This window comes from Ahaetulla prasina, chromosome 7 (assembly GCF_028640845.1).
Source record: "Ahaetulla prasina isolate Xishuangbanna chromosome 7, ASM2864084v1, whole genome shotgun sequence".
NCBI lineage: Eukaryota > Metazoa > Chordata > Lepidosauria > Squamata > Colubridae > Ahaetulla > Ahaetulla prasina.
The window spans coordinates 82,566,749-82,587,983 of NC_080545.1; the positions used below are offsets into that span (position 1 = coordinate 82,566,749).

The window sequence follows — 21,235 nt, forward strand, 5'->3', positions numbered from 1 at the left end:
GATTGTACTAGGAAAGACTAAGAGAACTTGGTGTGTCCAGCTTAATGAAGAAAAAAATTGGGTGACATGATAGCTGTCTTCTGATACTTGAGGGGCTGCTACAGAGAAGAGAGGGTCCACTTATTCTCCAAAGCTCCTGAGAACAGGACAAAAAAGCAATGAGTGGAAGCTTATCAAAGACAGATACAACCTAGAATTAAGGAGAAACTTCCTGACATTAACAATTAACCAATGCCTCCTGGAGTTGTATGTGCATCATCACTGGACGTTTTCAAGAAAAAACTGGACAATCATTTGTCTGAGAATGATATAAGATCTCCTGCCAAGGGCAGGGGGTTGGACTAGAACAGGGGTCTGCAAACTTGGCTCTTTTAAGACTTGTGGACATCAACTCCCAGAATTCCTAAGCCAGTGGCTGAGGAATTATGGGAGCTGACATCCACAAGTCTTAAAAGAGCCACGTTTGCAGACCTCTGGACTAGAAGACCTCCAAGGTCCTTTCTAGCCATATGATTCGATGATTTGGCATCATTTCCCTGTTCGCTGCATGTCTTAGCCAGTGGTGGGCTGCTGCCGGTTCGGACCAGTTTGGGCAAACTAGTAGTTCTGATGATCAGATGGTCCCTCCCACCCGCCCCTGCTCTGTCCTGTCCTGTCCTGTCCCATATTTCTTCCTTTCTGGCTCAGCTGATTCGTGTGGCGCAACTGATTTCAACGCCTCCTCTGTTCTACTTACCGGGGCTGCCTTAGAAAGTAAGCAGCTGTGCTTCAAATTGCTGTATTTTGAAGGCTGCATGCAAGCGCATTGGGCATGTGTACAAGCAAAGCCCGAGCGTGTGCACAAAGCGCACGCTCACAGAACCGGTTGTTAAACCCGTTGCAGTCCACCACTGGTCTTAGCCCTCCCTACCAACAGCACTGAGGCTATTTTGAAAATACAGCTTATTTTTTCTTGCAGATGAAATTTTTTTTGCACAACTATCCTTTTCGTGTGTGTGTATTTGTGTATTCATGCACAGAAGCAAATAACTGAGTCGGGATGGAGAAAGGCACATGAATCCCTCTGAAGTATTCCTTAAGAAAGCAAACTTAGGGCTCACAGAAGATTTTTATTTTTTATCTCAATAAAGATTTCAGTAAGGAGGTGATTAGTAACGGTGGAGAGCAGCGCTCGCTCCTATTTCTGGAGGATCAATTTTGTGCCTGCTTATTAATGCAAAGTTGACCTCTGTGGCTTGTATCTCTTTCTCCAATTTTCTTGCTTTACATTGTAATTTGGTGGGCAGCAGTTTTCATCAGAACTTGGAAGGAAAAAGCCCTTTATCAGGAGAAGCAAGAAACTGCTCCAGTCTCAATAAACACAAGCTGTAAATCTCTAGGGGAATAATTAGTGTTTATACTTTCTGTTTTCTTCTCCATTGCTATCTATCCTTCACATCGCTGCAGTCATCACCACTGTTATTTAATGAACATTTGTGGGACCATTCCTGGGATGATATATGGTGAAGGTAGAGAGATCCTTCAGTGGTTTCCTTTTTAAGCCTTTATCAACAAGATATGAAGAAAAAGAATATTTGTGCAAAGTTCCTCTAAGGCAGGGGTTTCCAACCTTGGCAACTTTAAGACTTGTGGACTTCAACTCCCAGCTTTGCTGGCTAAGGACTCTGGAATTTGAAGTCCACAAGTCTTAAAGTTGCCAAGGTTGGAGACCCCTGCTCTAAGGCAGGGGTGTCAAACCCATAGGGCGGATGCACCACGCTCTGGCCTTGCCCACGCCTGGTTTAGCGAAGAGGAAAAAAGTCGTGATACATCACGTGACGACATCACGATGGCGCAGGTTTGACATCCCTGCTCTAAGGAATGAGGTAAGTACAATCAATTCTAATACAGTGGGTACTTCGGTTGTCATCATTAATTGGTTCCAGGTGGTGCGAAGAGTACAAAAAATGATGAATACCAAACAATTTTTTCCCATAAGGAATAATGTAGTGAATCACAAGGCAGCTGATACCAAGTTCTAGCTTGTGCATTGGGTACCGAACAAATAATGAGTACCAGGGTAAAATTTTCACGTCAAAAATGCATTGAGTACCATATTCAATGAGTTTCAAAGCAGTTGAGTACCAAGATACCACTGTATAAGAAGTCTTGTTTGGTTGTTGACACTGAGCAAGTGCCATTATCAGTCCAGTTATGGCCCTTTATAGGCTTGCTCAACTTGAATGTCATGGTTTATCCTACTATGGGTTTGATGGTTCATATGTTTTTCAGGGGAGGCATTTTCCTTTCCTCCCCCAATTGAAATTTATCCAGCGTTGATGATTGTCTAGAAAAACAAATTATCCTATAACGGATGAAAAGTTTCTTTAGGACACTGTCAACCAAAATTCATGTTGGAATCGTACTATCATTGGGAAATAACATTGTTTAACCCAGCCTTTCTTCACTTAAAGAATGTTGGTCTGCTGTAGAACTTTCAAATGTGGGTGAAAGAATCTGGATAGCGAGGAGATGGCAGCAAAGAGTTTAGGTTTTCTGTGTCTTTTGGAGGTTGCCCATATCTTTGCAGGCCATATCTGACAGCCCAGTGATATTTTATTCTTAAGCAAACTTATCAGGGAATCATTGCCATTGACAATTTTTTGTACAATAGAAAAGAAAAGCTCAGAATTGTACTAATATGAAAATTACTGTCTCATTTTACTGTCTCATTTTCATTAATAATGGCCAGATAATACAACCTCTAAAACAGTTCTGATTTGTTCTGATAGCAGTTGTCCTAAAACTTCTAAAAACACCACATGCAGGCAGACACAGTTCTTGAAATAACTCGGTCTTAGATCATTCAGACATTAGTAGACCTAAGAACCTGATGGCTCCTTCAGTGACCAACCACATTGTTATTAGATTACCATTTATAGACATTATGATTATAAAAATAAAACTCAAAATAAATTTCCCCTATACTGTGAGTTTCGGATAACAGTATTTTAGAGACTAAGTCTCAGTTGTTGCTTTATAATCCTATAATAAGTAAATACTCTTTACTGAATAACCCTAAGTATTTTTGAAAGATGTGAGAACCACTTTGGTGTAGTGGTTAAGTCACCAGGATAGAAACCAAGAGTCTGTGAGTTCTAGTCCAACCCTAGGCACAAAGCCAGTGGGTGAATTGGAGCCAGATATTATCTCTCATCCCTAGAAAAATGGCAATGGCCAACATCTTCTGAAAATTACAAGGACTAGTCCAAGTAGTTGCCAGGGGTCACAACTGATTCATAGGCATACATATATAAAATTTTTGCAACATACAGACTTGCTTCATCTAACATCGTACAGTAGAAACTATGATATTTTCCCGTTTTCAACATAAGTGAAGAAAACTTGTATATGTAATTCATGATGTAATAAACTATGATTGGTTAAATATCCGCCAGTTAGATTTTTAATCTAACAGTTAGTTAGATTTAAAAAAAAACAACAATTTAATTGTTTGGCATATAAGATGCACTTTTTCTCCCCTAAAAGAGGGTGAAAATTTGAGTGTGTCTTATACACCGAATGTATATGCGAGCCAAATATGCGAGGCACGGAGACGGCGATGGTCTGTGGCAATCCCTGCAGCTTGGTACAGGGGGTATTCCAGGAGGCTGATCCACCCGCCAATCAGCTGCTTGTGCTGAATCAGGCTGCAATAATGTGCTGAAGCTGACCTGGCTGTTTGCTATTTGCTGCAAAGACTCAGAGTTTGCAGCAGCAATCACATCCAGAAAGCACACACAGGTAACTGATTCAGCAGAATTCAATAGCTTCTCTTTGTATATAATATACATGAAGTAAATATACAATACCAAAAGCAGGTTTTCCAACGTGATAGTAAATACAAGCAAAACACAAGCAGAGGAGAGGAGTTTCAGTTTCAGTCTTCAGCAGCAGACTAGTTTCTTCAGCAGCAGACTAATTTGGAGCACAGACTCAGAGCTGCAGAGCTAAGCCATGCCCAGGCTCCTTGCTATCTCCTTCCTTGTTGCTCACACAGCAAATACTGTTTCAGTTTCCAAACAGCCTTCAACTCTTTCACACATCGACAGGACCCTAGATAGATGAATACCGATGGATACTGGTAGGCAGAGGCAGAATTTTTTTTTCTTATTTTCCTCCCCAAAAACTAAGGTGTGTCTTATACTCTGGAATGTCTTATACTCTGAATAATACAGTAATTTAATTTATGCAGACAGCCATCATATTTATATAGCCAACCATCTCACAAACATGACTCTGGCCAATGTACAATAAAAAAATGAACTGTATCAAAAGCATTCCACAATGCTTTGTTCATTCCTCTGAACATCAATATTCAGAGACCAGGAGAGTGTTAGAAAGTAGCCAATGCAAACTTTTCACAAATTAATTTTCAAAACCTTGTTTGTGTGTTTCAGATCGAAATGCTAGAGCACAAATATGGGGGCCACTTGGTCTCTCGGAGAGCAGCCTGCACGATTCAGACTGCCTTCCGCCAGTACCAGCTCAGCAAAAACTTTGAGAAGATCCGGAATTCTCTACTGGAGAGCCGCATGCCCCGGCGGATTTCCTTGAGGAAACTCCGAGTCCAGAACTCTGAAAATTTCTCTGCTGAGAAAGCTCTAGTGGAAGGCTATAACTTTGTTGGCATCCCCTTGGTAAGATCTCCCTCTTTGCCAGTAACCATTAGTGGGGCCCTGACCGAACTGGAAGACTCCTTCACTGAGCAAGTTCAATCTTTAGCCAAATCGATTGACGATGCACTTAGCACATGGAGCCTGAAAACGATGTGCTCCCTTCAAGACGGCAGTTCCTATCAGATAAGAGAGACCTTCAGTACAAGCGCCATGCAACCAAACCAAGACTTGGACATGGAACTGAAGGACCAAGAGAAAGAGGAAGGGCTGCTGCCAGACACATTACCAAAGAGCAGCAGCACGCTCATGATGGCCTTCAGGGACGTCACTGTCCAAATAGACAACAAGAATATCTCCGTCTCCTCATCTACCTCGGTGTCTATGGCAAACTGCCTGGCTAACAGTAGCCAGGCTGGGATTTCTCCAGCTGCCAAAATAGAAGAAATCCCCGTGGAAGGGGAGAAAGAAGATAAAGATCTTCAAGTTGTTTCAGAAGGGCAGCCTGATGCTGGAGCCCTCCAGAACAGTCACCCAATAACCGAGGGGAATCTCAACACCAACGGTTTGGAGAAAGGGGAGGCTGAGCAAGACCAAATGATGATGCCGAAACTCGACTTTGGCTCTGAAAACGGGACTGGGCAGCACAAGGGATCAGAAGCTGAAAATGTAGACAATTTGGAACAGCTGAGCAGTAGCAGTACGTCCACCTCGGCAAAGTCTGCTTCAGAGTTATCCTCAAAGGAAGCCCTGCAAGCCATGATTTTGAGCCTGCCACGGTACCACTGTGAGAATCCAGCCGTCTGCAAATCCCCCACACTTTCCACGGACACCATGAGGAAACGGCTGTACCGCATTGGGCTGAATCTCTTTAACATGTAAGTGACTTAACAAGAACATCTCTTTAAAATCTCTTGTAGCTTTCCTGGGTTCATCAAAACAAGAGACTACCAGAAACAATTAGGTTAGTGTTATGGCCAGCTGGCGGCCAGCAGAGCTGCCAGCAGAGTCAGATAATGAGGAGGTTGGGGAGGAACTTGGGCCAGTCCTGGGGGCTGGGAAAGCTTGGATGAGGGCTGTGCATCGGAGGCAGAGAGGGAGCTAGACAGCAGTGAGGCAGAGGAACAGCTGGAGCCCGTTCCCAGTGTACGCATGCACAGAGCTGCCAGAAGACAAGAACAACTCAGAAAGCAGGGTCAACTCGGGAGTAACGCCACACCTTGGAAGTGATTGGCCCCTCCCATAGGAAATAAAAGAGGAGCGAACAGGGAGTGGGCTTTTGCAGGAAACAATTGGTTCATTCCGTAACTCTGCGAGACTCTGTGCCAAGTTTGGCCTTGTACTGCGGTTGGAAACAAGTTATGTGGCAGCTTGTCAAACGAGATAAGGTGTGTTGAGAAATATTCCTTTGAAAAACTGTTTGGACAAACCTTGCTGATCGTGAATGAACGTAATTCACAGTCGTGTAAATAAAAGAGGTTTTGCCGGGATCAATTCCTGCCTCCTTCTTGTTAAGGGAGCCTAGGTCAGAACAGTTAGGTGTGGCTTATCCTAGCAGTATGATTTTCTGGTTTAGAGGCTCAGCTTTCAAAGGACCGAGGGTTTTGCATGGACTTAAAGAGAAATAATGGGTTTACTATATTTTGCTCTGACTAGACCCAGCCTAGAATAATTGTGCCACTTCTGAGAACCATGCTTAAAAAGAATTTAAACAAACTGAATTCAAGGGATATGGAGACTAGAAATAAGGGATATAGGTAGTCCTCAACTCATGACCACAATTGAGCCCAAAATTTATGTTGCTAAGTGAGAAATTTATTAAGTGAGTTATGCCCCAGTTTACGACCTATTTTTGCCACATTTGTTAAGTCAATCACTGCAGTTGTTAAATTAGTAACACATTTGTTAAATTAATCTGGTTTCCTCATTGATTTTGCTTGTCAGAAGGTCGCAAAAGGCGATCACATGACTCTGGGATATTGCAACTGTCATAAATGTGAATCACTTGTCAAGCATTTGAATGTAAATCATGTGACCATGGGGATGTTGCAACGGTCATAACTATGAAAAATGGCCGTAAGTCCCTTTTTTTTTTAGTGCTGTTGTAACTTTGAACGGTCCCAAAAGAAACTGTTGTAAGTTGAGGACTACCTCTACTAATAGAAATTGATGGAACTTTGAATCTTTAGCTAGGAGTAGAGAAAGGGAATAACAATAGCTGTCTTCGTTGCAAGGATCTGGCCCACAAAAGATGTTACCCCCAAGATTCAGGATTTAGAATACTGATTTTAAATTACATAATGGTAGATTTCAAGGAAGCGTTTGCGGGGTGGGTGGGGAATCTTATTAGATCAATTTAATAGGAGAGCTAGTTATTCAGAGAATTGTTGGAATTTTCTTCACTGAAAAGAGTCAAGAAGAATTAAAGAGCCTTCTAACAGAGATATGAAGTCCAAAACAGGGGTCTCCAACCTTGGCAACTTTAAGACATGTGGATTTCAACTCCCAGAGTTACTCAGCCAGCAAAGCTGGCTGAGGAACTCTGGGAGTTGAAGTCCACAAGTCTTAAAGTTGACAAGGTTGGAGACCCCTGGTCCAAAATATCTGGGGATCTCACAGAGGTAGGTTTCAGCAGGTTCTGACCAGTTCTGGAGAACCGGTAGCAGAAATTTTGAGTAGTTCGGAGAACCGGTAGTAAAAATTTTGACTGGCTCCGCCCCCATCTATTCTCTGCCTCCCAAGTCCCGGCTGATTGGGAGGAAATGGGGATTTTGCAGTATCCTTCTCCTGCCACATCCATCATGCCATGCCCATCAAGCCATGCCACGCCCACCAAGCCACACCCACAGAACCGGTAGTAAAAAATGTTGAAACCCACCACTGGGATCTAAGATTGCTTACCCCTGACCTTCTAATAGAGACACGAATATTTATTCGTATCACCATTTTGGCTACTTTTTGAACTGAATAAAGATACAGCCACCAGTATCTGGCAGCATTGAGTTTCAGGGTGCAGTGACCATGGTTAGATAACAGATTTCCTGATGTTTTGCTTGCAACTGTGGCTGGCTGGTATCTTCAGAGGCAAGGCAGCCTGCTAATATCTCTTATAACACTTGCTCTAATGAGATGTTATTTTGCATGCCCAATAACTCTACAGGGATGCTTTGAAGAATTTGAATGAATGACTGGATGAATAAATAAATAAATGACCTACTTACTCGTTTAATGGGCTTAGGTACAAATTCATCTTTGCTCATTGTTTAAAATCCCTTTGAAAGGCAGCCTTAAGAAAGACGCCATTCAGAATGCTGGGGCTAGAATAATCAGCAATGTAATAATAATAATAATAATAATAATAATACCATTTGTTCCTATTTAAAATCCTATATATAATTCCTTTAATTTAGTTTAGTCACCAGTGACTTGACCTGCGACTTACGCATGCTGAGGCACATAATGAATTTACGGCAAATGTTTAAAACTGGTAATATCCCACTACTTTTCACCATATGAACATATTCCTTATTTTATTTTATTTTTTAAATCGCAATGGCAGTCTGCATTTTCTCCTGCTTTCCCATTGGAATTAATTACCTCTTGTGCAATACCCTTGGTGATCATAATAATAAAAAAAAATGACTTCTGGTTGCCAAATGGTTCCAATGCTATTCCTTTCCTGCATAAGGCTGCGTGCATGAGGTCTTAGTTAATAGGAACTGTTCCCTACAGACCAACAAACTTTATTGCTTTCACTAATAAATGGTAACATGTGGGGTGATATAAAACTTCCCGACAGGATTTAATAAAACCAAGGGCTTACCTACAGTAGATATTCCCAAGGGAGAACCCTCCCGATATGTGGAATTCAGCTGCTAGAATTCCTAAAGGTAAAGGTAAAGGTTCCCCTTGCACATACGTGCTAGTCGTTCCCAACTCTAGTGGATGGTGCTAATCTCCGTTTCAAAGCCGAAGAGCCAGCACTGTCCGAAGACGTCTCCATGGTCATGTGGCTGGCATGACTCAATGCCAAAGTCACACGGAACACTGTTGTCTTCTCATCAAAAGTGGTCCCTATTTTTCTACTTGCATTTTTTACGTGCTTTCGAACTGCTAGGTTGGCAGAAGCTGGGACATATAACGGGAGCTCACCCCGTTACACGGCAGCACTAGGGATTCGAACCGCTGAAATGCCGACCTTTCGATCGACAAGCTCAGCATCTTAGCTCCTGAGCCACCACGGCCCTTGTAGAATTCCTAGGCATTATTTATTTATTTATCTATTTTGTCGAATACATATTAGATAATATATATAAATATAAGCATGAATTGAATGCATAAAACGAATACAAATAAAGTGAACATTGGGACAGGGACGGTAGGCACGCTGGTGCTCTTATGCATGCCCTCTTAGAAATGGAGTGAGGTCAACAGTAGACAGTCTTAGGTTAAAGTTTTGGGGATTTGGGGATGAGACCACAGAGTCTGGTAGTGCATTCCAGGCATTAGCAACTCTGCTACTGAAGTCATATTTTCTGCAATCGAGATTGGAGTGGTTCACTTTAAGTTTGAATCTAGTGTGTGCTCGTCTATTGAAGCTGAAGTAGTCATTGACAGGAAGGATGGGAATGATGGATGTAACCCTCCATATGTAGTTGGCCTCAGGTTAGAGAAGGTTAGCCCATTATAGGTAGTCCTCAACTTACCACAGTTCATTTAGTGACCGTTTAAAGTTACAGCGGCACTGAAAAAGCGTGACATATGACCATTTTTAACACTTGCGACCATTGCTGCATCCCCATGGTCATGTGATCAAAATTCAGAAGCTTGGAAACTGACTGGTATTTATAACGGTTGCAGTATCCCAGGGTCCCGGGATCATCTTTTTAGGGCCTTCTGACAAGCAAAGTCAATGGGGAAACCAGATTCACTTAACAACCGTGTTACGAACTTCAGTGATTCACTTAACAACAGTGGCAAAAACAGTGGTATGGTCGTACAATGGGCCAACATTCACTTAACAATGGTTTTGCTTAGCAACAGAAGTTTGGGGCTCTGTTGTGGTCTTAAGTGTGGATTAGCTGTATATGATAAGAGGTTTGGTCCCTGGTCTTTTGTATGGCCTTTGCCAAGTGTTCGGTTGTGTAAAAGATGTTGAGACTCTAGAAAGAGTGCAGAGAAGAGCAACAACGATGATGAGGGGACTGGAGACTAAAACACATGAAGAACGGCTGCAGGAACTCGGTATACCTAATTTAATGAAAAGAAGGACTAGGGGAGACTTGATAGGAGTGTTCCAATATCTCAGGGGCTGCCACAAAGAAGGAGTCAACCTATTCTCCAAAGCACCTGAAGGCAGGACAAGAAGCAATGGGTGGAAACTAATCAAGGAGAAAAGCAACTTAGAACTAAGGAGAAATTTCCTGACAGTTTGAACAATTAATCAGTGGAACAACTTGCCTCCAGAAGTTGTGAATGGTCCAACCCTGGAAGTTTTTAAGAAGATGTTAGATAACCATTTGCCTGAAGTGGTGTAGGGTTTCCTGCCTAAGCAGGGGGTTGGACTAGAAGACCTCCAAGGTCCCTTCCAATTCTTTTATTCTATTCTATTCTAATTCCAATCTGAGAAATTACTGCGTAGTCTTCTGGATTGTGACAGCCTCCTGCGACATTGGTTGAATATACCTATGAGTCGGCACTTCATACAGCAGCAACAGATGCCTTGGCGAACGGGTGGAATCCCTGGAACAGAGAAAGCCTCATTATGCAGCGTTGCTTTCATAGTGGCAATGTGTGGGCGGCCATCTCTGTAGGCAGAGGGGGAAGCCAGGAGAAGGGAAGAAATTCCACAGCATAACAACCAACTTGCTTAACTCCTCAGGAAAAAAAAAAGGGAAGAAAAGCTGCCAAGTTAAATCTAGAAGCAATCTGGGCTGCTAATTGCCATTCCTATCACAGCATAATGCTGCAGGAATGCTGGGGCAACATTACCATGTGGCAACCTACCAATAGCTCCTGCACATTGGCCACGTTAAGACTAGCTAAGTAAATATCACCACAAACAAATGCTTCAAGTGACAATCATCTAATAACAATCAAGTGAAGCCTTCAGCTACAATCCACCATGAATATAAATTAGGACCTATCCCATTTTAAGAGTCATTATTCTGTGGAATGAATACGTTGAATCAACATAATGGTTGGCAATTATGTCACCCCACTCTTGGGTTGGTTTGACTAGGAGCAAGAGAGAGAGAGAGGAAAGAAAGAAAGAAAGAAAAAAGGAAGGAAGGAAGGAAGGAAGGAAGAAAGGAGAGAGGAATAGATAATACAGACAGACAGAGCTACATTTGTATTCCATCATTCTATCAAGCTAACTTATTATGGTAATTTATAGTTTAAAACAGGAAGGATAAGGAAAGAAACAAGCAAATGTGTCAGGAATGAATTTCATTTCATAGATCATTACAGCATCAAGGTATATTTGATGGAATAACTATGGTAACAGGCAGTTCGGGTGAGGAAGAATAGTTTCAGTTACAACCTATGGCAAACTTTTACTCATTCATCTCCTGTTCAGAAGCAATCAAAGGCAAGTAGCCCTTGTTCAGCCTCTGCGTTGTTTAGCAACTGTTCACAGTTACAAAATAGATGAAAAAGTACTTTTATGGCCAATCCTCGTATTTACAACTTTCACAGGTTGTAAAACAAAGGTAAACTGTAAGATTGTAAACACAGTTTTGATTTCACTTAGCCACCATTTTGTTAAAACAAAGAAGGGGTCACTAAATGAGGACCACCTGTACGTAATGGAGTTATTTAAGGAAAGGAGGAGGTAAAAAGTGATTTATCTCAGCCAGAGCAGACTATTATCAATTTCCTTGTTTCTTTAAGACATTGGAACATATTTTTAGCACACAGAATAACAGAGTTGGAAAGGACCTTGGAGGTCTTCTAGTCCAGCCTTCTGCTCAAGCGGGAGGTCCTATACCATTTCAGACAAATGGTTGTCCAGTCTCTTCTTAAAAGCCTCCAATGATGGATCAAATAGAAAAATACATGAAATAGATAAATATAGGATCTTACTGAAGTTGTCATAGATTGTATTGGAGGTAAAGGCTGCATAAACAGGCTGCATAAACAGGGATAGAATTCAAGATCATTGAATTAATGCTGAAGTGTTAATACCACACTTGGAAGTGTTAATTCCAAGTGTGTCAAGGCCACACTTGGAATAGTGCATCCAATTTTGGCCGCCACAATGTAAAAACATGTTGAGACTCTAGAATGCAGAGAAGAGCAACAAAGATGATTAGGGGAGTGGAGGCTAAAACATATAAAGAACAGTTGCTGAAATTGGATATGTCTAGTTTAATGAAAAGAAGAACTAGGGGGTGACATGATAGCAGTGTTCCAATATTTGAGGGGTGCCCCAGGGAAGGGGTGTGTGTCAACCTATTCTCCAAAGCACCTGAAGGCAGGACAAGAAGCAATAGGTGGAAACTAATCAAGGAGAGAAGCAACTTAGAACTAAGGAGAAATTTCCTGACAGTTAGAACGATTAATCAGTGGAACAACTTGCCTCCAGAAGTTGTGAATGCTCCAACACTGGGTGTTTTTAAGAAGAGATTAGATAACCATTTGTCTGAAATGGTATAGGGTTTCCTGCCTAAGCAGGGGGTAAGACTAGAAGACCTCCAAGGTCCCTTCCAACTATTCTGTTCTGTTCTGTTCTGTTGCAAAGTATGATCAAAGAGGACACTAGTCCTGCCAAGTCATATGGTTCAGCCATTTAAATTTTCATCTCTCACAGCATATCTGGCCTTGAAATCACTGGGTTTCATTTTAAAAGCCGTTAGAAATCGATGGCAGCAGAAGAGAATGCTAGGAACCACACAAAAAATGTTTGGGAAGGGGATCACAAATAGCTTTCCAACTGCAGCTGATCCCCCACTGTGAGCCAAAACTCAGAAGCTTGTTAGCACCTTTTCCAAGTAATAAATTTGACTGAAAGGCATATTTTTTTTTGTGTGAGAGAGCTGTAGCTCATTCATCCAAAACATCTCATGATCAACTGTAGCTCACAAATGTTTATGCCTTTTTATAAAACATATTAGGTGCCAGACTCCTGAGCATGAGAAGAAAAGGGAAAAGAAATCTGCAAAAATTAAATCATTGTACCTCTTCAATAAGAAATTGCTAGTTTGATTACCCTGCTACCTTTCACCCTGGAGAACTGCATATTATTGTTGTTGTTAGTTGCAAAGTCATGTCCGACCCACCGCGACCCCATGGACAACGTTCCTCCAAGCCTTCCTGTCCTCTACCATCCTCCATTTAAGCTCACACCTACTGCTTCAGTGACTCCATCCAGCTACCTCATTCTTTGCCGTCCCTTCTTCTTTTGCCCTCAATCTTTCCCAGCATTAGGCTCTTCTCCAGTGAGTCCTTCCTTCTCATTAGGTGGCCAAAGGATTTGAGTTTCATCTTCATGATCTGACCTTCTAAAGAGCAGTCAGGGTTGATCTCCTCTAGGACTGACCGGTTTGATCACCTTGCAGTCCAAGGGACTCACAGGAGTGTTCTCCAGCATCATAGTTCAAAGGTCTCAATTCTTTGGTGCTCAGCCTTCCTTATGGTCCAACTTTCACAGCCGTACATTGCATTTGGGAAAACCATAGCCTTGACTATACACACTTTTGTTGTCACTTTTGATGTCTCTGCTTTTTAATACGGTGTATAGATTTGCCATAGTTTTCCTCCCCAGGAGCAAGCATCTTTTAATTTCTTGGCTACAGTCCCCATCTGCGGTGATCTGCATATAACTACTACCTAAAGCAGAAGAGCCTATATCAGGATTTTTCCCCTCAGAGAATTTTCTAGTATTTTCTCTTTTTGTCTAACCTTATGACACTTCCAGATGTTCTGATTTCGGAACTGAAATGAAGCAAGGCTTCAGTGGCTTTTTCTCACCATTAGTTCTTCATCTACCACAGGTATTGTACTCCTTACTCTGACTAGCTGTCTATAAACCTTGCTGAAATCTGACAGCAGTTAGAACAAACCCCATCTGCCCAACCCGTGAGCAGTGATGTCAGTGCCTGGCTATTGACGAGTTACTGAGTACCTCATTCTACCCCGCTAATAAAAATATTATGAACATGAGCTTCTTTTCATCTCCTAAGTAAGGGAGAGTTAGCTGAATCTCCTCCGCTCGCCAAGATGGCATACTTCCAGCTATGACAATTCTGTATTTTAGCTCTCAGTCCTGCCTCCCGGGCATCTTATGTCAAAAAGCCAAAATCAGGGCCTGTCAGTTGTCTTGCTCTCGTGGTTGCACTGGCCACACACTGTCCCTCACTGACAACCGAAGTTCCCTATTTGAAAAAAAAGAAAAAAAGAAAAGAAAAAGAAAAATCCCTCCTTACAACTGGAGCAAAAGGAAGATGGAACCAAGCGTACTGGAAAGGATGTAGCAGTGGCTGAGAGGTTCATTTCATTCCATGAGGGGATTGGAATCAGGGCTGAAATGCTACCGGTTCGGACGAACCGGTAGCAATGGCAGCAGGTGGTTTGGAGAACCGGTAGCAACAGCAACGCGAAGCTCCACCCACCTGGTCGTTGTTACTTCCTGGTTTTAACCAGGAAGTAACCTATTCTTTACCCTCTGCACATGTGCAGCATTTGCACTTCCGAACCGGCAGGAAAAAGTAAGTAGATTTCACCCCTGATTGGAATCCATGAGTGGCACTGCCATCTATTGTGCAGCTGTGGAAAAAGCCAGAGTTTCTATGGCCTTGTCAGAAGAATAATTTGGCACAAGACTAAATAAAAATGAGATCCAGACCACTCTGAGGAAAGAAGGAATACTTATTCCTAAAAGCAAAGAGTTTACCTTTAGGGGCATCTGCAGAGAAATGGGGTACAGCGACATAGTTATATAAGGGAACTTGTCCTGGGTGTGGGAGTGTCCAGGGTGACACTTGAGGGGCATGGGTCTGTCTGTGTGTGTGTGTATTCTTGTGAACATGCAGTTCTGCTGGGAGACCTAATTTAATTAACTCTGTTTGTGTTTACAGACCTTCTCCTTTGATATGTGGATTAGGTCTGGATAATGGGGTTTGAGGCGATGTGGTGGCTCAGTGGCTAAGATGCTAAGCTTGTCAATCGAAAGGTTGGCAGTTCAGCGGTTCAAATCCCTAGTGCAGTGTAATAGGGTGAGCTCCCATTACTTGTCCCAATCTAGCAGTTAGAAAACAGGTAAGAAATGCAAGTAGAAAAAATAGGGACCACCTTTGGTTGGAAGGTAACAGCATTCTGTGCACCTTTGGCATTGAGTCATGCCGGCCACATGACCATGGAGATGTCTTCGGACAGCGCTGGCTCTTTGGCTTTGAAACAGAGATGAGCACTGCTCATAGAATCAGGAACAACTAGCACATATGTGCAAGGAGAACTTTTACCTTTAATGGGGTTTGAGGAAGTTTAAGTAAAAGATTTTCTCCCGTTAGCTATTTTTTTACTTGATTAATTTACTTTCAGCTTGAGGGTCAATTATCTAGTGGAGACTCTGATTCTCAGCCCATTGTGGATTCTGTTCATGTTTTAAGGGAAGATGGAAACGGCATAAAAAGTAAAATGTATTTTGATATAAAACTGCTCACAGCCTCTTCTTAGGCAAGAATTGTGTTCTAAGCAACATTGTAAGGATCCATCTCACCTTTATTTCCCTGCTCTTTGCAGAAATCCAGACAAGGGGATCCAGTTCCTGATCTCGCGAGGCTTCATACCAGATACACCGATTGGAGTGGCCCATTTCCTGTTGCAGCGTAAGGGGCTCAGCCGACAAATGATCGGGGAATTTCTGGGAAACAGCAAGAAACAATTCAACAGAGATGTCCTGGAGTAAGTGTCCATCCCCTGCTTCCTCTACCCATCACCAGCCACACTTTCTGCTATTAACCATGGTTAAGAATGTTCCTATAGCTCAGATCTGGGTATTTTGTGCCCCCTGGAGCACAGCTGGGTCTTTGGCCGTCCTCTTCTGGCCTGCATGAAGTTAATTGGAAATTAGAAATCACTTTGTGCTATGCACGCAATATACATTGCTTTTATTTTGAAGGCGACTGCTTTTTCTTTTCCAATTTATGTACATGTGTGCATGCGTACTTATCCACCTTGGCTGGATAAGTACCGTATTGGTTCGGCCTACAGAATAGAATAGAATAGAATAGAATAGAATAGAATAGAATAGAATAGAATAGAATAGAATAGAATTCTTTATTGGCCAAATGTGATTGGACACCCAAGGAATTTGTCTTTGGTGCATATGCTCTCAGTGTACATAAGGAGAATAAAATACATTCATCAAGAATAAAAAGGTACAACACTTAGTGATAGTCAAGGTTACTAATAAGCTATCAAATCATACTAGGAAACAAATAAATACAATATAAATTGAAAGATACAAGCAACATGGTTATAATAATAAGTGGGAAGAGATAAATACTAGTAAGGAAGAGAATAATAATAATAATAGTAATACAGTCTTAGTAAATTATTTGACAGTGTTGTGGGAATTAGTTGTTAAGCAGAGTGATGGCATTTGGGAAAAAGCTGTCCTCGTGTCTAGTTGTTCAAGTGTGCAGTACCCTATAGCATTGTTTTGAGGGTAGGAGTTGAAACAATTTATGTCCAGAATGTGAGGGATCACATACAAGAAAAACAGTCCCAGTTTTTCATGTGGCCCCTTTGAAAAATGAATTGCCAACCCATGCTATAGATACATACTTCAGTTGCTACCCGCTTCCCTACTAGCTCCTGTTTTTCCAAAACCTTGTAAAATCTGCTGCTCTTTTTAATGTGGGGAACAATCCAAGTGAATCAGCACTGCAGAAAGAATATGAGAGCAGCATCTCATCACCAGGAGAAATAAACTGGCTGTACAGTTTGTTTTACAAAAATGAATTAAGGGAAGCACATCAAGGGAGGGGGTGGGTGGAGCAAGGATGTTGTGCTTGCCGCAGGACAGTGAACAGGCTGGATTCTCGGTTTGTCCTCGTGCAAAAGTCTACTCCAAAATTTATTATAGAGTTTGGAGCACTTTACCACTTTGTCCACAAGTTAAATAAGGGTTCAGTGCTGGTAAATTACATATTTAGAGCAGCGATGACATCACAGACAAGGGAAATACTGTGAGGAATTGAAATGCAGGGTAGTTGTGGTCCTGTTTACAAGCTTAGCTCCTTATAATAGTAAAGTGAATCTTTATCCTGATTCTTCCAGGTTTTCTTTTTGTCTGTATATTGATCTGCGTCAAGCCAGAGGACATCAATCTAGTGATATTCTTGTATAGAATTTGAAAGAATTTAAGCCAGAAACAATAGAGGCAGCAAAGGAAAGCTGGGAAGAACGGACGAGTCGTTTTTTACTACTAGGTAGACTCTAAGCAGCTATAACAAAAGTTGAACCTGTTTTCCATCAAACACATGGCTGTGCTCAATTGCTCCGTGATTAACAAAGCAAAAGGAAGGAGTGAAGTGTCCTTAGGTGGCTCTAGGCAGCACAAATCTTTAAGCAAGGAGAACATCAGCTCATTGTCAACTGGTTATAAATGACCATTAACAGCAACCTGTTTGCCTGACATTGTCAAACTGATTTTCCTCCTCTGTCACTTTTCTCCACTTCATTCCTACCTGCAAGATTAGTATAAGGCTGGAGACAAAAAGATTGCTCAGCCGTGGGTCCTTATGGGGAAGGGTTTTACTTTACTTGCTCTCATCCTGGGGTAGATGTAGCTGTTTGAGTCTGAGATTTTTTGTTTGGGCTTTCCCTTGTTTTTCTCCCTTCCTCTCCCTCTAACTGGGTTCTTGCCAGGGGTGAAATCCAGCAGGTTCTGACTGGTTCTGGAGAACCATTAGCGGAAATTTTGAGTAGTTCAGAGAACTGGCAAATACCACCTCTGGCTGGCGGCAGAGTGGGTCATGGTTATGGCTTAACATGTTACATTATTCTGATCAGCTGGGGCTAATTTAACAAACCATGATTAATATAATGGAAGTTTAGCCCAGTATATGAACTTAGCCTCTCCGGTCTCTTTTCCATTTATTTTTTTCTGAGTGAGAGGAGTAATGTTTGCATTATTTAGTAGACCCGCAAGAAGCAAAGATTTAGTACATGGCATGCTTCAGTCTTGCTTGCAGCTGTTCTGCTTGTCATAACAGAGCTATTATTTTTCTCCATGGTTAGGACAGTCTGGTTCCAAATGAGCAACATTTGAATTCCCGGTAATTTCTTTTTTTATGATAGCTAAGATATGGGTTATACCAGTCCTATGTAGAGCATCAATTGCATAGAAAAAAATGGAAGGGATTAAAATAGTGATGTATGTATATATTTCATTTTAAATACTGACCTCTGATAGCTTGTTGTTGTTGTTCTTAGTTGTGAAGTCGTATCCAACCTATCGCGACCCCATGGACAACATTCTTCCAGGTCTTTCTGTCCTCTACCGTCCTCTGGAGTCCATTTAAGCTCACACTTACTGCTTCAGTGATTCCATGCAGCCACCTCGTTCTCTGTTGTTCCCTTCTTCTTTTGCCCTCAATCTTTCCCAGCATTAGGCTCTTCTCCAATGAGTCCTTCCTTCTCATTAGGTGGCCAAAGGATTTGAGTTTCATCTTCAGGATCTGGCCGCCTAAAGAGCAGTCAGGGTTGATCTCCTCTAGGACTGACCGATTTGATCACCTTGCAGTCTTTATTTATTTATTTATTTTGTCACAACAGTATATATAAGCATAAGCATGAAATAACTATAAGATATATAAGCATATATATATAAGCATAAGTATGTAATAACTATATGAAATTTGGATACAATCGAAGGGAACATTAGGACAGGAACGGTAGGCACGTTGGTGCTCTTATGCACGCCCCCTCGATAGTAGATAGTTTTTGGTTAAAGCTTTGGGGATTTTGGGAGAGACCACAGAGTCTGGTAGTGCATTCCAGGCATTAACAACTCTGTTACTTAAGTCATATTTTCTGCAATCAAGATTGGAGCGGTTCACATTAAGCTTAAATCTATTGTGTGCTCGTGTATTGTTGTGATTGAAGCTGAAGTAGTCTTCAACAGGAAGGACATTGTAACAGATGATTCTATGAGTTAAACTCAGGTCATGTCGAAGGTGGCGGAGTTCTAAATTTTCTAAACCCAGGATTTCAAGTCTAGTGGCATAAGGTATTTTGTTGTAATTAGAGGAGTGGAGAACTCTTCTTGTAAAATATTTCTGGACACGCTCAATTGTATTAATGTCCGAAATGAGGTATGGGCTCCAGACAGGCGAGCTGTATTTAAGAATTGGTCTAGCAAATGTTTTATATGGTCTGGTTAGTAGTGTAGTGTTTCTGGAGAAGAAGCTACGCAAGATTAAGTTTAAAACTCTTAAAGCCTTTTTTGCGATGTAGTTGCAGTGGGCTTTGGCACTTAGATCATTTGATATGAAAACTCCAAGGTCTTTAACGGGGTGGGGGTCATCTGCAAGGTAATGTCCATCAAGCTTGTATTTAGTGTTCAGATTCTTTTTTCCAATGTGTAAGATAGAGCCTTTGCTGGTTGAGATTTGGAGTTGCCAAGTTTTTGACCATTCTGACACAAAGTCAAGATCTTTTTGAAGAGTAGCTGTATTGTTGATAGTGTTAAATAGTTTGACGTCATCAGCGAAGAGAAAACAATTACTTATACTATGGTCACAGAGATCATTAATGTATAATATGAAGAGTGTTGGTCCAAGAATGCTGCCTTGGGGAACGTCGCTATTGACAGGAGCAGGATTTGATAGGGCACTGCCAATTTTGATCACTTGTTGTCTGTTTGACAGGAAAGCTGTTATCCAATTGTGGAGGGGTCCAGAGATGCGTAGGATTTTAGTTTTAGGAGAAGTTTATCATGTACTACTGAGTCAAAAGCCTTACAGAAGTCTATGTAGATTGCATCTATTGCTTTGCCTTGATCAAGATTTGTAGTCCATATGTTTTTGCAGTGAAGAAGTTGTAAATTACATGATAATTTTTTTCTGAACCAAATTGTTTATTAGAGAGTAGATTGTTTGTTTCTAGGTGGAGGGTAATGGATTGGTTGATGATTGATTCCATTACTTTGCAGGTGATGCAGCATAAAGAGATTGGTCTGTAATTCTCATTAGGTAGCCAAAGGATTTGAGTTTCATCTTCAGGATCTGGCCGCCTAAAGAGCAGTCAGGGTTGATCTCTTCTAGTACTGACTGGTTTGATCGCCTTGCAGTCCAAGGGACTCGCAAGAGTCATCTCCAGCACCAGAGTTCAAAGGCCTCAATTCTTTGGTGCTCAGCCTTTCTTATGGTCCAACTTTCACAGCTATACTTTGCAACTGGGAAAACCATGGCTTCATAGCTTAATAGCATTTAATTTGTTAAGTCTGTAATTTCATAGAATAAAATAGAAGAGAGAAGAGAAGAGAAGAGAAGAGAAGAGAAGAGAAGAGAAGAGAATGGAACAGAATGTAGAATATAGAATAGAATAGAATAGAATAGAATAGAATAGAATAGAATAGAATACTTTATTGGCCAAGTGTGACTGGACACATAAGGAATTTGTCTCTGGTGCAGAAGCTCTCAGTGTACATGCAAAGCAACTGAGTAATAAAAATCATAATAATGATACCAATAAGAGGGGGTAGTAGAGAAGATGAGAAGGATAATAATAATACTACTGCCATACAACATGCACAAATATACTTAGACATAAGGCAATACTTTGAGAATTTCCCTCTTGTGGTATCCCAATACAATCAAACTTAAAGACCTAAGGTAAGGTAGAGTCTAACTACCATCTTTAGAAGCAGTATATAATAGTTACAATTCCGAAAGAGGTACAGATTTTTTTTTAAAAATCACAGTTTGTTAGAAAAGAGGACAAAGAAACACATATAACAGTAAGCCAAGATAACAAGGGATCACAGTTAACAAAGAATGGGTTAGCAGATCCCATTAAACTAAAAGCATACAAGTCACATTTGCATTGAATGTTACATGCATGTACCACACTTCAACATCGTAATGGAAAAGAAATACATGTTGTTGGAGAACAAAACAGTGGCATACAAACTCCTTTGAAGCTTTTTTTTTTTTTTTAGAAATAATGATTGTGACAAGAGTGGCATCATTATGTCTGCCTCTGCTATCTTTATCTTTTTATCCCCTTTTTTCCGACCTCTTGTTTGTCCTTGTGTGTCATCATTTTGCCCTGATTCCATTCGACTTTTGTTCCTTTCATCATCTCCTGAAAATGTCGAATTCTTTGCATTCATTCATAAACCGTAAGGAGTGGACGATTCATGCCATGAACGGAGCTGGTAACCATGAACGGGGTGGGGTGTTTGTTCTGCTAGCAGAAAGATCTCTGGGAAGGTCAGATGCAACTGTCTGCTTCAATTTCTATTCAGCGTAGGGTTATTTTTTCAAATGCAAGAGACATTCTGGTTAATGGGAGCAGGCTGCTTTTCAGACTCAGGCAATCTTTTCTGATGTTTTTTTTTTCCTGGA

The 21,235-nt window shown here is 41.3% G+C and overlaps 1 protein-coding gene across 1 annotated transcript in view; it reads left to right on the plus strand.

Annotated features, from left to right (window-relative positions):
- Positions 1–4,445: 4,445 nt before the first annotated feature.
- The window catches only part of IQSEC3 (IQ motif and Sec7 domain ArfGEF 3), a 78,948-nt gene continuing 62,158 nt past the window's right edge, over positions 4,446–21,235 (plus strand). The window contains exons 1-2 of the mRNA XM_058190186.1: positions 4,446–5,533; positions 15,399–15,560. Of these exons, the coding sequence (XP_058046169.1) occupies positions 4,446–5,533; positions 15,399–15,560 (1,250 nt within the window). The remainder of the gene's footprint in view (positions 5,534–15,398; positions 15,561–21,235) is intronic.